General features: G+C 43.2%; 1 protein-coding gene across 6 annotated transcripts in view; it reads left to right on the top strand.

Moving 5' to 3' along the window:
• LOC103614031 (protein spire homolog 1-like) overlaps positions 1 to 12,510 on the top strand; it is a 31,313-nt gene that overhangs the window by 837 nt on the left and 17,966 nt on the right. For 3 of the 6 annotated variants that reach the window (XM_017731953.1, XM_017731950.1, XM_017731954.1), the window contains exons 1-10: positions 605 to 1,412; positions 1,861 to 2,025; positions 2,774 to 2,899; positions 3,177 to 3,242; positions 6,105 to 6,266; positions 8,278 to 8,346; positions 8,822 to 8,954; positions 9,416 to 9,540; positions 11,209 to 11,284; positions 11,831 to 11,982. In XM_017731953.1, the coding sequence (XP_017587442.1) occupies positions 1,332 to 1,412; positions 1,861 to 2,025; positions 2,774 to 2,899; positions 3,177 to 3,242; positions 6,105 to 6,266; positions 8,278 to 8,346; positions 8,822 to 8,954; positions 9,416 to 9,540; positions 11,209 to 11,284; positions 11,831 to 11,982 (1,155 nt within the window). In that variant the 5' untranslated portion in view covers positions 605 to 1,331. Of the gene's footprint in view, positions 1 to 13; positions 560 to 604; positions 1,413 to 1,860; positions 2,026 to 2,773; positions 2,900 to 3,176; positions 3,243 to 6,104; positions 6,267 to 8,277; positions 8,347 to 8,821; positions 8,955 to 9,415; positions 9,541 to 11,208; positions 11,285 to 11,830; positions 11,983 to 12,510 lie in introns of those variants that run through there. The other 3 variants (XM_017731956.1, XM_017731952.1, XM_017731951.1) reach the window with 3 other exon arrangements.

The raw sequence follows: 12,510 nt of genomic DNA, 5'->3' as shown, positions 1-12,510 counted from the left end.
ATTGGGATTCCAATTGATATATTTTTTAGGAACAAGGGAGTTAAATTGAGCACAATTTTTGTACACTCTTCTCTTGATTCCATTTTGTTGTACACTTACTCTGTTCTTTTAAGAAATCTCATACAGATACAGATAAAGTCATGTCCCTTTAAAAGGACAGAGCAAAAATTGCCATTAATGGTTGCACCTGGGGGAAGAGCGATAAGAGCAAACCAAGAGGTAGAACTGATAAAAGGCTGCTGTGAGCACTTGCCTATCCTAGAAAAGGGAGTGTTAAGCTCCCTAGGCATAGAGTGGTGATTAGAGGTGAAAAGAAAAATGGAGCCTCCAGAGTGTGAGCAGAGGATCACAAAGGTCTCTCTAGCTGAGCTTCTGAGGTGTTTTGAACATCCTATAAGTGAGGAGCAAGCCTGGGCTATCTGCTTTCAGTGTTGCAGAAAAATAGAGCAGTTGGCTCAGGGGCTGTTCCCATCACTCCATTCTGTATTTATAAAAGGTTCTGGGAGCATCTTTATCCATGCTGATGGTACTGCTTCCTTCAAGGTCTACCACAAATCTGGTAAGAGCATTGGTAGCTGCGGATGCCGAGGGCTGTTCCCCTAACAGACTGAAGTGTGCGGACAAAGTAGGGGAAATTTCTTTTCCCCTACTTTTTTTTGTTTTTCTTTTCCCCTCTCTTTTCTCTGTACGTTGTCATGGAGCTATTCTCCTGCCTGTACTTCATTTCAGAGGACTTTAGATGAGTGGTAATACAGATGTATGACCTACTGATTTCTCTTGTAGTGCTCTGTTGAATCATTTGGTTTTAGGGAATAGCTGTGATGAAGGCCTTCTACCACTCATGTTATTTGAAATAAATAGTCTGAGGCTTTGTTATATGTACTGCTCTGTTCATCTTCCAGCATATGGTTCCTTTGTTATGGTAACTCTCACAGCAGATTTATGATTGGTACTTTCCCTTTTTTTGGTCACTATGTGTAGCCAGCAAGTGGCAACCAGTCTGTGTTAGGAAGGGCTTGGTTGGGCTGCAGCAGAGGTCAGTGCTAGGCTAACTCTTCAGGGACTAGAGTAGGTAGTAAAGAATAAAGACAAAGATCCTGTGCCTTCCCTGTGGTTGGATATCAATTAGCAAACAACAAAATGCAGTAGCTGTTACTTTGGGCTAATGCTCACAGTAGCATGAGTCTCCTATGTTGCTTTCCAGGACTCCCCCAAATACAGGCCTACTTTCCCCAGGTGGGACTGACTGTAGTCAGAGGAGTTAGTTACCTTATTAAAAAAAATGCTTCCTGTTCCCCTCCCTTGAAAAGGGTTCTAAAAGCTGTTTATCAATGCCTGTACAGATGTCTTTCTCCCCTGACCCTCATTTTTCCCTTTCAGATGCTGGCAGCATTCAGCAGTCAGAGGACAAGGTAAGCCTGTGTCTTTACCTTCACTGTGTTTGCAGAGATAATCCTGTTGTAGTAGAAGGCCAGCTCAGGAGATGCAGATGTCTTTGGAAACTATCAAGGTGCTTAAATTTGCTGTGCCCTGTGAGAGTGACTTCCCTGCAACCAGGAAAAGGAAACAAAATTCTTGGACTGAATTTAAGTAAGACAATGGGACTGGGAAACAATGTGGACAGATGCTGCCTACTGTGGAATAGAACAGAGTCTTTCTGTCTTAATAACAGATATCTTAGGGCTGCCAATTAAGGCCATTTAAAAACTTTAAACCAGCTTAAATGGAGGGTATATCTCATCCTGAGAGATGTGCTCAGTCCTTGGGAGCAGAGGAGGGTACTGGAATGGTCGAAAGTGAAAGCTGTGATGTTCTCCACAATGCTTTGTGCTGCACTGCTTCCTTGGTCTCTGTCCGCAGCTGTTGGAGTACTTGGGAATGGTGATCTATGAAGCCCTGGACTGGGGAATCGACAGCCAAGTGGAGCGAGAACTGAGTGATCCTTTGGAGAAACTGCTGTGCCTCATGTTGAAACTGGATGACAAGGCAATGAAACCACCAGTCACCCTGCAGGATGTTATCAAGGTTTCCTTCTTCCCACTTAGTAAATATAGCAGGTTTAGAGGAGTTGATGGAACAGTGCCGTTAACCAAGAGGCAAGACCGCTTCTGGGAAAAAGCTGGGTGGGCTGTTGGAGGACACAGAGGGAGCATTGGCTTTCCCATCAGAGGGAAAAAGCAAAACCATTTTAGGTGTTTGTAAGTGCCCATGGAAAAGAATTAAGAAGGAAGACTGAGCATGGCTTTCCCACAGCTGTGTCTACAAAATCCTGTACACAGTCTCCAAATTCAATACCTAGAACACTGTGGATATTGAAAAAACTTACTTTGCATAGAATTCAGCTTCTGCAAAGGCTGGGATTTGAATGTCTCAATTCAAACAAATATTTCCCCCTCAGCCATAATTTAAAGGTATGAGAAACTTCCCATCCCTCTGTCTGATCAGGGCAGGGAAAACGAACAGGGCAAGTGACTCCACCTGCTGTGGGTTGTTGTTCTTTGAACTGGAGGCTTCCCCTTTCAGGTGCTTGTTTCAAAGCACACCTTATGGAAAACAAGGTATACAAATAACACAGCTGCTTCCATTATTGTACGTAAAAGATTGGACATCTTCCTTCTTTGCTCCTCTGTATCTGCAATAGAAAAAAATATAAAGGGGCAGTGAAGAATATGATTTTTAACCATGGACTGAGGAAACTGAATCTTGCTTTATTCCATCCTACCATGATTTTTTAAATTTCAAGATCTTTTTAAAATAGCTGCACTTCTTTCAGGTCTGCGAGGAGCACTTGTCCAGGCCTTCTGAGGCTACCAGCCACTATGAAATGACTTGTAGGAGTCTGTTTACTGAATATATGGAACTTCAGAAGCTTGTAACCATCATCCAGACCTCCAAAGAGGTACATTACCCATTAGCTGCTATTCCCTCTACCTTCACACACTCACCAAGTTCTAAAGTAACCTTCTTATTGCACTAGAAGTGGAGCACCTGGATGAAGGTCTGTTTTCACTATGTGAATAGCTGCTGGCTCTGCACCACTTTTATTTATTGTAGCATTTGAAAGTTTAGGTGTTTAGAGCTTCTAGGCTTTTCAGATAAACATTAGTAATTTATGCTGGATAGACAGGAGATCACTGAAGAGTGTAAAGTAATGACCTCATGTGCTTGCTTCTCAGAGACTGAGAAAAATGGATGTGGAAGATTGGGTGGAAAACCCCATTCAAAAGAAGAAAACCCATGGTGTAAGGGATTTATTTTCTTCATTATGGGGGACTGGGTTTTTTGGTCAGTATTGGCTCTCTGAGGCTTTCCATTGATTCTTCTATGAAAAATAGAGCTTGAACACAAATTAAACTGCTTAGGTTGTTCAGGAGCCTGAGTAGTTAAAGACTTGTTTGCAAAACAAGCTGGGGAGTGAACTTGAAGTTAAACTATTTCATATGTCAACCTCACGTGGACTTCTATTCTACCCAAAGATTGTCTTTGTGGTCCAACTTAAACCACTTCTAAAAATGAAGTTGGAGGCAGTCTTTGGAGTAAGTGCCCATAAGTAGTTACTCAGGCTCTTTCTACCCGCAAATGAGCCCCAAATTCCAGCTCTTGGCAGGAACTGACATCTGCCAAAAGCAATCTGTTCCTTTCTCATAGCTGGACTGAAAACTCCCAGAAACCTGTTCTGTTGTTGGTAGTCCTGGGGTGGACTAGCTCACTCTTATTATGTGGGATCTCTGTTGGTCAGGACTGGCAGGGACTGAAGGCCAGTAGCACTGTCCATCTTTGTGGTTGTGCAGCTCCAGCAGCTCAAACAAAGGGGTGAAGGAGGGTGAGGAGATGTCTCTCCAGCCTTCTGTGCACTGCCTTTCTTGCCTTTGCCTTTTGTCCTTCCATAGACGTTGGACTGTGTGGTTGGGGCAGGGAAAGCAACTTGCTGTGCTCTTTTCAAGGCTCTACACAGTCAGGGCTCAATCAGAAACAAATAGCTTCAGGCTGGAGCTCTGCCCAGCATAAACAAATGCTCTGTAGTCTGGAGTCTGTGGAGACAAACAGCAAGCCCCAAGAGACTTGTGGACTTGCTCCCTTTGTCTAAATAGCACTTGCTTTGAAGCGTGCTCAAACTATTTGTATGAAAATGTTTGTGAAATGTGTGTTTGGGCATATTCTCAATTTTGTGATCTATTAAAATAAACTGGCAAGCTATCTCAAACCACAAACTCATCAACTGCTGTAGCTCTTTTCTGCAGGGAATACATGAATAAATACATGGACTTTGCCGTGTGGCCCGAAGGCCAGTGTATTTGGCCTCTGCTCCTTCAGGAGACATGAATTCCAAAAGCTGGATGTCTGTTGCAAATCCTCTGCCTCTAGTTTCCAAGTCCTTAAGCACCAGTTGATTGCATTGCTCTGACAAACTCTTGAGTTTAAAATAACCAGGATGCCATCTTCTCTGTGATCCCACAGATTAGAGCTGATGCCTTGAGTGGTGCTAAGCAGGTAATGTGCTCTATGGACCACACTTTTTCATGTTGACTGATATAAAACAGGTCTTCTGAAATGCAGACTACAGCCTGACAGCATGCAGGGTTGTACAGTTTCAGCAGAGCTTATTTCTACATGTCCCTTGTTGGTATTCACCTTGAAATCTAAGCAGTGAGACCTGTTAGAAACTCAGCTGTTTTACCACTCACTGTTGAACTCAAGGCAATGGGTTTAGAGTGTTGTAGTCCTTTGTCTTGTACTGCATAGGTTGTGGAAAGTTTAGGTGGCTTTTGACAATACATGGGATGGCACAAATAGAATAATTGCAGTGATCCAGTCAGTAGGGAAATAAAAGCATGAGTGCTAATGATGTCACCAACATCTGAAAAATGTTTTGGGTGTGCAAGTTGCTCTGAAATGACCAGCTGGAGGCAATTCTTGTCCCCAAACTAATGTGGCAATATTACAGTACAGAAGTCTCTCTTCAGGTCATGTCTCTCAGTCAAGTTCAGTCGCCATGTGAAATACAACTCTATAAAGTGCAAATGCCTTGGAATAAGCTATTCCAAAAGTCTCAAGTACTGATGACTTTGCCCAGAGACTTTTGTGTGTTCTCCCACACAGTATTAAATATAGCCTAGAAGATATGTCTAGTGTTTGATCATTCTTTGAGAGTTCTAGTTCTCTGGAGTTGAGGTATGACTGTACCAAAGCCAGGCTAAAACAGTCCAACAAAAATATGTCTCCTTGAAGGCAGCCATCAGGCAGAGATTGCCTAAGACTCTTCTTGGTATCTGAAGGAGTGAGTTGAGAGAAGGTGCTTCATGCTGTAAGTAGAAAAGAGAGAGAAGCTTAAGTCAGATACTTTGTTCTGAGGCAGTTTTCTAAAATGTTTTGCTTCCCTATCACTGTTTCTAATACCATGACTTGTTCTTACTCAATTTGCCACCGGGGTCCAGATAAGCTGTTGATTTAGCACTTCTGTTACAATGTTGTCTAAACATGCTATTGAGTTGATTATTTTTTTTCCTGCCTTTAACTTTTGTTGGGTTATACTGCATGCCTGAACATCCTCAGATACTAGTACAGAAACAGGATGAGCAGATGTCAGGGTTTTTAGCTTGTGTCTCCAGGCTGAGATTACTAACCTATGCTGCCTTTAAGTATGAGATCCCTTCCCACTTGTCGTCTTCTTTTGTTTCTGGGTACTTCAACCCTTGGTTTCTGAAAATTTAGGGGATTTTAATGTTAAGATTTGGGGTTTCATTCCCAGTGTTTCTTAGGATCCAGTAAGATGAAAACACCCTTGCACCTGGAGCACTTGCAGAAAGAAAATGTCTATTAATTTACCTGGCAGCAAAAGCTGTATTTTGCTGAAGTACATCCATAATGTTAATGACAAAATTTGGGAATGAGCTTGGTAAGCCAGCTACCAGTTTCCTTGTTGTAAATTAACTTCTTTGGTACTGCTCCCTGATCTGGAAGTGAGGAGAAGGGCATGTTAGGGACACAATTCTGTGTTTCTGAATGACTTCAGCTGTTAAGTGTGCCCTGTTACATGGAGGGAGGGGATGCTGCTCTGAAAGTTCTAGCCAGCTACTGACTTGGCCCTTGCTGGTTTCTCCAAGGCATCCCTGTGGCCTGGTGTCATCTGTGAGCTGCAGACTGGCGTGAGGCTGCGCAAGGCCGCTGTGCGACCGCAGCGTTGTGTGTCTCCAAAAGAACGCATTCGCTCTCCCTACGAGCTACTTTTGGATGACATTCAGCACAAGAGGTACACCCTGCGGAAGGTGAGTGACTGGAGTCAGCAGACAACTTTGGAAACATCTGCTCTACTTAATTTCTGAGCAGTATGTGTTGAGACCTCTTCTCCAAAGGCTTGTCTTTCTCAAAGGTACACAACAATTCCATGGAATAGACTCTTGCTTGCTTGTGCTTTCCACCTTGGACACTTGTGTCCTTCCAGGCTCCTTGAGCTGAGCTGTGCCTGGCATCTTTTACTTGTTGCCACGTCTTCCCAGATACTGTGGTGTGTATGCAGGTGCAAAAGCCCTTTTGAGACAGTTCTCTGCTCAGCCTCAGGCAGAGGCCTCTGGGCAGTGCACTCAACTACTGCAGGAGTTTAGTCAGGGTAAAAGATGTTGAGCCTCTCTCGGGGAGGGGTAGGGACTTCCAGCTTCACCACTTGGTTGGTGAAGATGACCAGGTACAAAAATGTCTGGGGTGTCTCTAAAGGCTTGGGATGCTCTTTGCTTGCTGCAGCTTGAGCTGGGAATGATGAGCAGATCTAAAACATTGGCACAAGGCCTTGTGGCATTGGCATGCTTTGCAAACAGACGTCTTGGCAGCAGATGAGACACAACTCTTCTTGTAATAAAGAGCGGTATTACAAAAAGTGAAAACTTTGCATACTGCACTAGGCATCAGCTTTTTTCTCCTCTGTGTTGGTGCTGCTAGAGTGTAGCAGGTTTAAAAGCTTCAGCTAAACCATGCACCTCTATAAAATCCCAGCTCTTGCTTGGCTTGACTCTGCCTCCAGGTAAGGCTATGTCATGTGTTTGGAGATTATCTATTGATGGATATGTAAATTAATAGTATTGGAAAGGAGACAGTGCATCATAACTAACTTGTATTCCTTGCAATGTACTGTGTATCAATTCACTGTGCAGTACAGAACTGTAACTCAAGGTGGCAGGATGATCTGGGTCTTGGGGTTTGTTTTTGTGTTGTTTTTTTTTTTCCCTTTCCTTTTTTTCCTTTTTGGTAACTTTTTTCTTTGGTCCACGAGAAGCACAAACATGTTTGAAGAGTAGTAGTCAGAAATACTGAAAGAAAGCAGAGTGCTACTGCTCAGGTCTTTGTGAAGGCTCTTAAACTAGGATTTCCCCATCTGCAAAGCTATTTTAAAGCTTGTCTAGCAAAGAGTGGTCTAATTTGCAAATGAATGAAAGCACAGCTAGTGTGGGAAGCTGTAGTGTTGTTCTACCTGCACTCCCACGTGTTCTGAAGTTGTACACACAAGTGAAAGTAAATGGCATGGCCTCAAAATAGGAATAAGTGAACAAGGCAGCTAAAGACATGCATGTGCAATTGACTTTTTTGCCAGTTCTCCCCTATGCAAGCACAGGACTTGATGCTTCACATGAATATCTGCCCTGCAATTCTATCTTGCTATTGTTCCTAGTTTATGTAGGGCTGTAAGCCAGTCTCTGGGACTCTGGCTTATGCATACAGCTGCCTGCTGCTACTGTTCTTGTTAGTCTTGTTAACCCGTTCCATTGCTCTCCTCCCTGGAGCCGAGCTTTTACTGGTGAATATGGTGTGACCATGGTGGTTGTCAGGATCACTCCTGGCATTAGTGTGTGAGCATGAGGGTTTTCCAGCAGCTTCTCAGAGCAGTTCATGAGCTGCTGGGGCTAGAAGGCTTTATGCTCCTTGTGCAAGCCTCTAAGGGCTGTGCAGTACTTCCGATTGCCTCTGGTTTGCCATCGGCAAATCTTACCCTACCAAAAACCCATGTAAGGAAACTCCATTATTCTACACTTGCTGACTCTTTGTTTTGTTTAGGGTTTTTTTTTGTTTGTTTGTTTTGTGGGGGTTTTGTGTTTGTTTGGGGGTTTTTTTCGTTTTGAGGTGGGGGGTTTTTGTTTGTTTTGGGGTTTTTTGTTTTGTTTTTTAATGCCTTCCCTACCTCCCTTGTTCCCAAATCCTTACTTGCATCATTTGCTGTGCTGCTGAATGGCAGGGTGTACAAGGAGTAGAGAAAGAACTATTTCTTAAGCATCACTTCTGCTCTTTCAGGTGACCATCAAGCAAAAACACAGGGCCCCCAAAGTTGATGTAGCTGCTCCCAAGCCTCATCTAAAGCCAGTAGGTGACCTGGTGCTGAATCTGATGATAGCAAAACAAGTTAATTCTGGAGCTGACAGGATGTTTTGAAGGAATATAAAGCTAATACCTTAGCTACTGATTTGTATTTGGGAGGGGGTTATATTAACCATGCTTAACTTTTGAATAGACCCTCCTGCCAAACATGGCACTAGGAAAATGGGAATTGACATCTTCATAGAAGAAAGATGATCAATCTTCCTACTTCTTCCACTGCTACTTTAATTTGGAACATTTTGTGGTCTTCAAAGAACTCCTGGAGCTCTCAATTTCAAATTTGAGTCGCTATAGTGCTCTACTATGCATAGTGCTGAAGGGTGTCTCATGTGCAGGGCCCAGTGCCCTCTTGGGTGACAAGCACTTGCAAAACAGAGCCATTGCTGATGCAGTTGTTCTGTCACCACTGGTCTCCTTTCTCTGTCCAATGGCTCTTTGTGGTCCTATGCTTTGCCTGTAGATGTTGAAGGTGAAGCTGAAACAGTGTGTGCCCCAGGAGCCCAGCTGGCACAAACAGCTCATGGCAGAAATAAAACAACCACCGAAGCTTCGGTCAGCAGCAGCAGCACAGGAAAAGGGGAGCAGCTCCAAAGGTACTATACTGAAAGCACTGCCATAGAGTGACTTAGCAAGCAAGAAAGTGACGTCAGCATTGGCTAAAAATAACAGATGGCCTTGGAAATGAAAGCCCTTATCTTTTCAATAACATTTGTAATGTAAGGGGCAGGGAGGAATATACAAATTTGGTGTGATAGAGATGGTATGGCATAAGAAGAGTTATTTCTAAAAAATCTGTTTGTGTCTTATTAAGACTCAAAAGATATTTCAACTTGTGCTTTTTTTAAATGGATGTTCAAATTTGTCTGTCCACTAAGTGAGATTACTTAGGATTTTGACCATCACCTAAGACTAAAAGATTATGTAACTATCAGGACAAAGTCTGGTTAAATCTCAAATTCCAATGGGTGGGTATCAAATTTGTCATCTTCGTCCCAGCTCAGTGTGTCATTTAGTCTGTGAGTATGGGGTTTTTTGTTCTCCCTCTCCCCTGCAGAAATGCTTGTGGCATCAAATACTGCCTTGAACTCTCCAAGTGACAGTTTCTTCCATCTCCAAGATGCCAGTACTGAGTTTAAAATTGCCAACACTACAACACAGCAGCTGGGACCAGGAGCTCAGGTAAGGCTTTAGGTGAAAGGACTATGGAGAAGCATGGGTACTTCAGGAATTGAGCTGCAAGCACATACATAACCTGGAAGGTCAGGAACAAATCCTAATATAGGAAATCTTGTCTCAAATGTGAAAAAATGTGGTACTTCTGGGTTCACTGAAGTCAGTTTCCTCTACAGAAGCTCATGTTATATTCAGACACCTCTGTTTGTGGCATGACTGAAGCATATAGGTACTGATCTCTCTCTCTGACCAGTGACAGCATGCAAGGGAATGGCCTGAAGCTGAGTCAGGGAAGGTTTAAGTTAGTTATGAGGAAAAGGTTTTTCACCTGCAGGAGCAGGCTTCCCAGAGAAGTGGTCACAGCACCAAGCCTGACAGAGCTCGAGAGGCATTTGAACAATGCTCTCAGGCACATGGTGTGACTCTTGGGGTGGTCTTGTGCAGGGGCAGGAGTTGAACTTTGGTGATCCTTGTGGGTCCCAACTCAGGATATTCTATGATTCTACAGAACTGAGGTCTGCTCTGGTCTCTGAAAACTAGATCCTGCAGAAGTTTTAATAGCATGGGAGTCTGACCAATATGGGCCAGAATATTCCCACTCTTACCTCACAGTGAGGCATTTGATGCTAGATGTATTGAGGTATTTTGATTTCATGTGTTATGTGAGCTCATGGAAGGAAAATGTAATGATTTATTTTCAGGAAGCAACTTGATGGGTGAATTCCCACTCATCTGTCTGTGTAGTTATTTTGGGAGCACCATTCTTCAGTAAACCATGATACACAGTCTTTGGGTTCTTTAACTCTTGGCTCTGTCATGAAAAGCTTGACTGCTTGGTTCTGGGATTCAGTCTGAGCATATTCCGAAATTCTGTGGAACAGAACTTAAGCCCTAACACATCATGTCTAGCACAGATGCTCTGGCATATAAACAGGAATCTGTTTTCTGTAAATATTTCTGCTTGAAATGCAGTTGCCTAACTGAGGAAAACAGATATGAATTAATAAAAGCAGAAAATCTTAGCTATATTTGCCCCAGTCTGTGCTACTTGTAGGAATATTCAGCATTTGAGAGCCCTGTGGTTGATGTATTACTGCTGAACTAGAAGGACTTTCATATATAATATAATATATTCAATATATATAATATAATCAAATTTGTTTTCTGCTTGTCTAGACAAGGTAGAAACAATGCTGTTGCGATAAAGCATGGGGCTTGAGTTGAGTTAATGGGTTGGGTTAGTCACAGTCTCTTGAACTGTTCTCCAGTGTTGCTACATGTGAACAGGAGCCAAGAAAATGGTTCCAGTGTATTCCGTGGATTGCATAGGGAGGCTGTTGCAAAGTTGGTTCCTGAACAGATAGAACTCTGGTACTAGTATCCACTATTGGACTTGGGCAAGAGAGACAACAGGTGAATTTGAAACTTCACTAACTTGGCTGGAACTTTCTAGTTGTGGAGTGCAAGGGAAATTAACTTGATATTCCAAGAGGAAGTAGAAAGTTCCTAAATGTACTCCATTGATTTTTCTCTCTGCTCCACTTTTGGCTGAGCCTTGAACATTTCTGATCCGTTGTGGGCATCCTGGATTTTGTTAGGCATCAGTAGTTCTAAGGAAGTGGCCTTGGTGTCTCTTATATGCAGATTATGAACATCCTGTCCTCTGGTCTACAGGAAACCACTCCCAAGCTGCCTGCCAGTGCCTGCCTTCCCTCCACCAGGCCACCAGGAGTATCCTGTTTCAGCACAGGTCAGTGCACTTCTGGCTGCGCCTCTAAACCAGGTCACAAAGTACAGCCAGTGGTCTGATGGGCTCCCAAAGCCTTGGGCTGGGCTCAATGTCCACTTCTCTGATCACCTGAAGATACTTTGCAGGAGAAGATCCAACACTAAATAAAGTCTGGGGAGGTGCCCTTAGAAAATAATTTCTCAGCAGTTGACTGAAGCTTGTGTAGCTCCTGCAGCTTCAAAACAATGATTGCATGTCCCCAAAGGCCTGACTGGAATTTGCAGTAAAAGCTAAATGAGTGTTTTGAATATTCAAGTAGAAAGTGCAGCACTTCATTTTATGAAGCTAAATGGTGCTAATGACGCCTCATCAGTGCCTACTGACAAGCATAATTACTGTAACCTCTGCTTTTTTTGTGATCTGAGCAGATGGGTTGGAGGGGGAGAGGTGTAAGCCTTGCTACCTTCAGAAGGCAGTGTAGTGCTCTTGAGTGTTAAGCTTTCAGGGTGAATACTTAGAAACTGACAGTTGGTTTTCTGCACCCTAAAACTCTCTCTTCCCATCCAGGTTTCGCTGCAAATTTTATGTGTCCTCCCATGAGTGCACCCACACCAGGAGACATTAAACTGAAGTGTTTCCTGAGCACTGGCCAACAGAAGCTGCCTCCTTACGGAGGAAGGTCCAGATCTTTAGAGAGAGGCCTTCAAAGCAAGGAATTTGTAAGTCCAACATGTCAGCAAGCAACCCTGGTCTGACACCTCTGATAATGACTTGCACCTTGATCCTCATGCAAGCAGTAAGCATGCTCTGTGGTTTTTGTCTTGGGACATATTGTATCTGAAGTATGTATATTATTCTCTCCTTGGAGACAGCTTAAGAGAAGACTGGATGCTGTAGTGTCCTTGTGGTGGCTTCCCACTTTGAATGATATGAAATAAAGTTTTCTCATACAAGAAGAGAAAAATACCATGGCATTACTTGAAAGTGTCCATCAAGGCTTCCTCAAGCAGAATGTAATTGAAAGTGGGACTGTCCTGCTTTCTCCATGTCCCTTCATTCTCTCTAGACTCTGATATGCTCACAAGGATCTTGTAAGCTGCAGTAAAGGGGAATAGGTAACAAAATGTGGATAGCACAGCATTGGTGACTTTTAAATGTATAATGTATGTAGAACTGAAGTTATCAGGCTCTGAATGATGGTTGTGGGTGAAATGCTGGGGTCTGTGTGCTTCTGTGCAACCCTCTGA

The sequence above is a fragment of the Corvus brachyrhynchos genome, unplaced genomic scaffold (genome assembly GCF_000691975.1).
Source record: "Corvus brachyrhynchos isolate BGI_N302 unplaced genomic scaffold, ASM69197v1 scaffold3, whole genome shotgun sequence".
Classification (NCBI taxonomy): domain Eukaryota; kingdom Metazoa; phylum Chordata; class Aves; order Passeriformes; family Corvidae; genus Corvus; species Corvus brachyrhynchos.
This window is presented reverse-complemented; position numbering and strand designations above follow the sequence as displayed.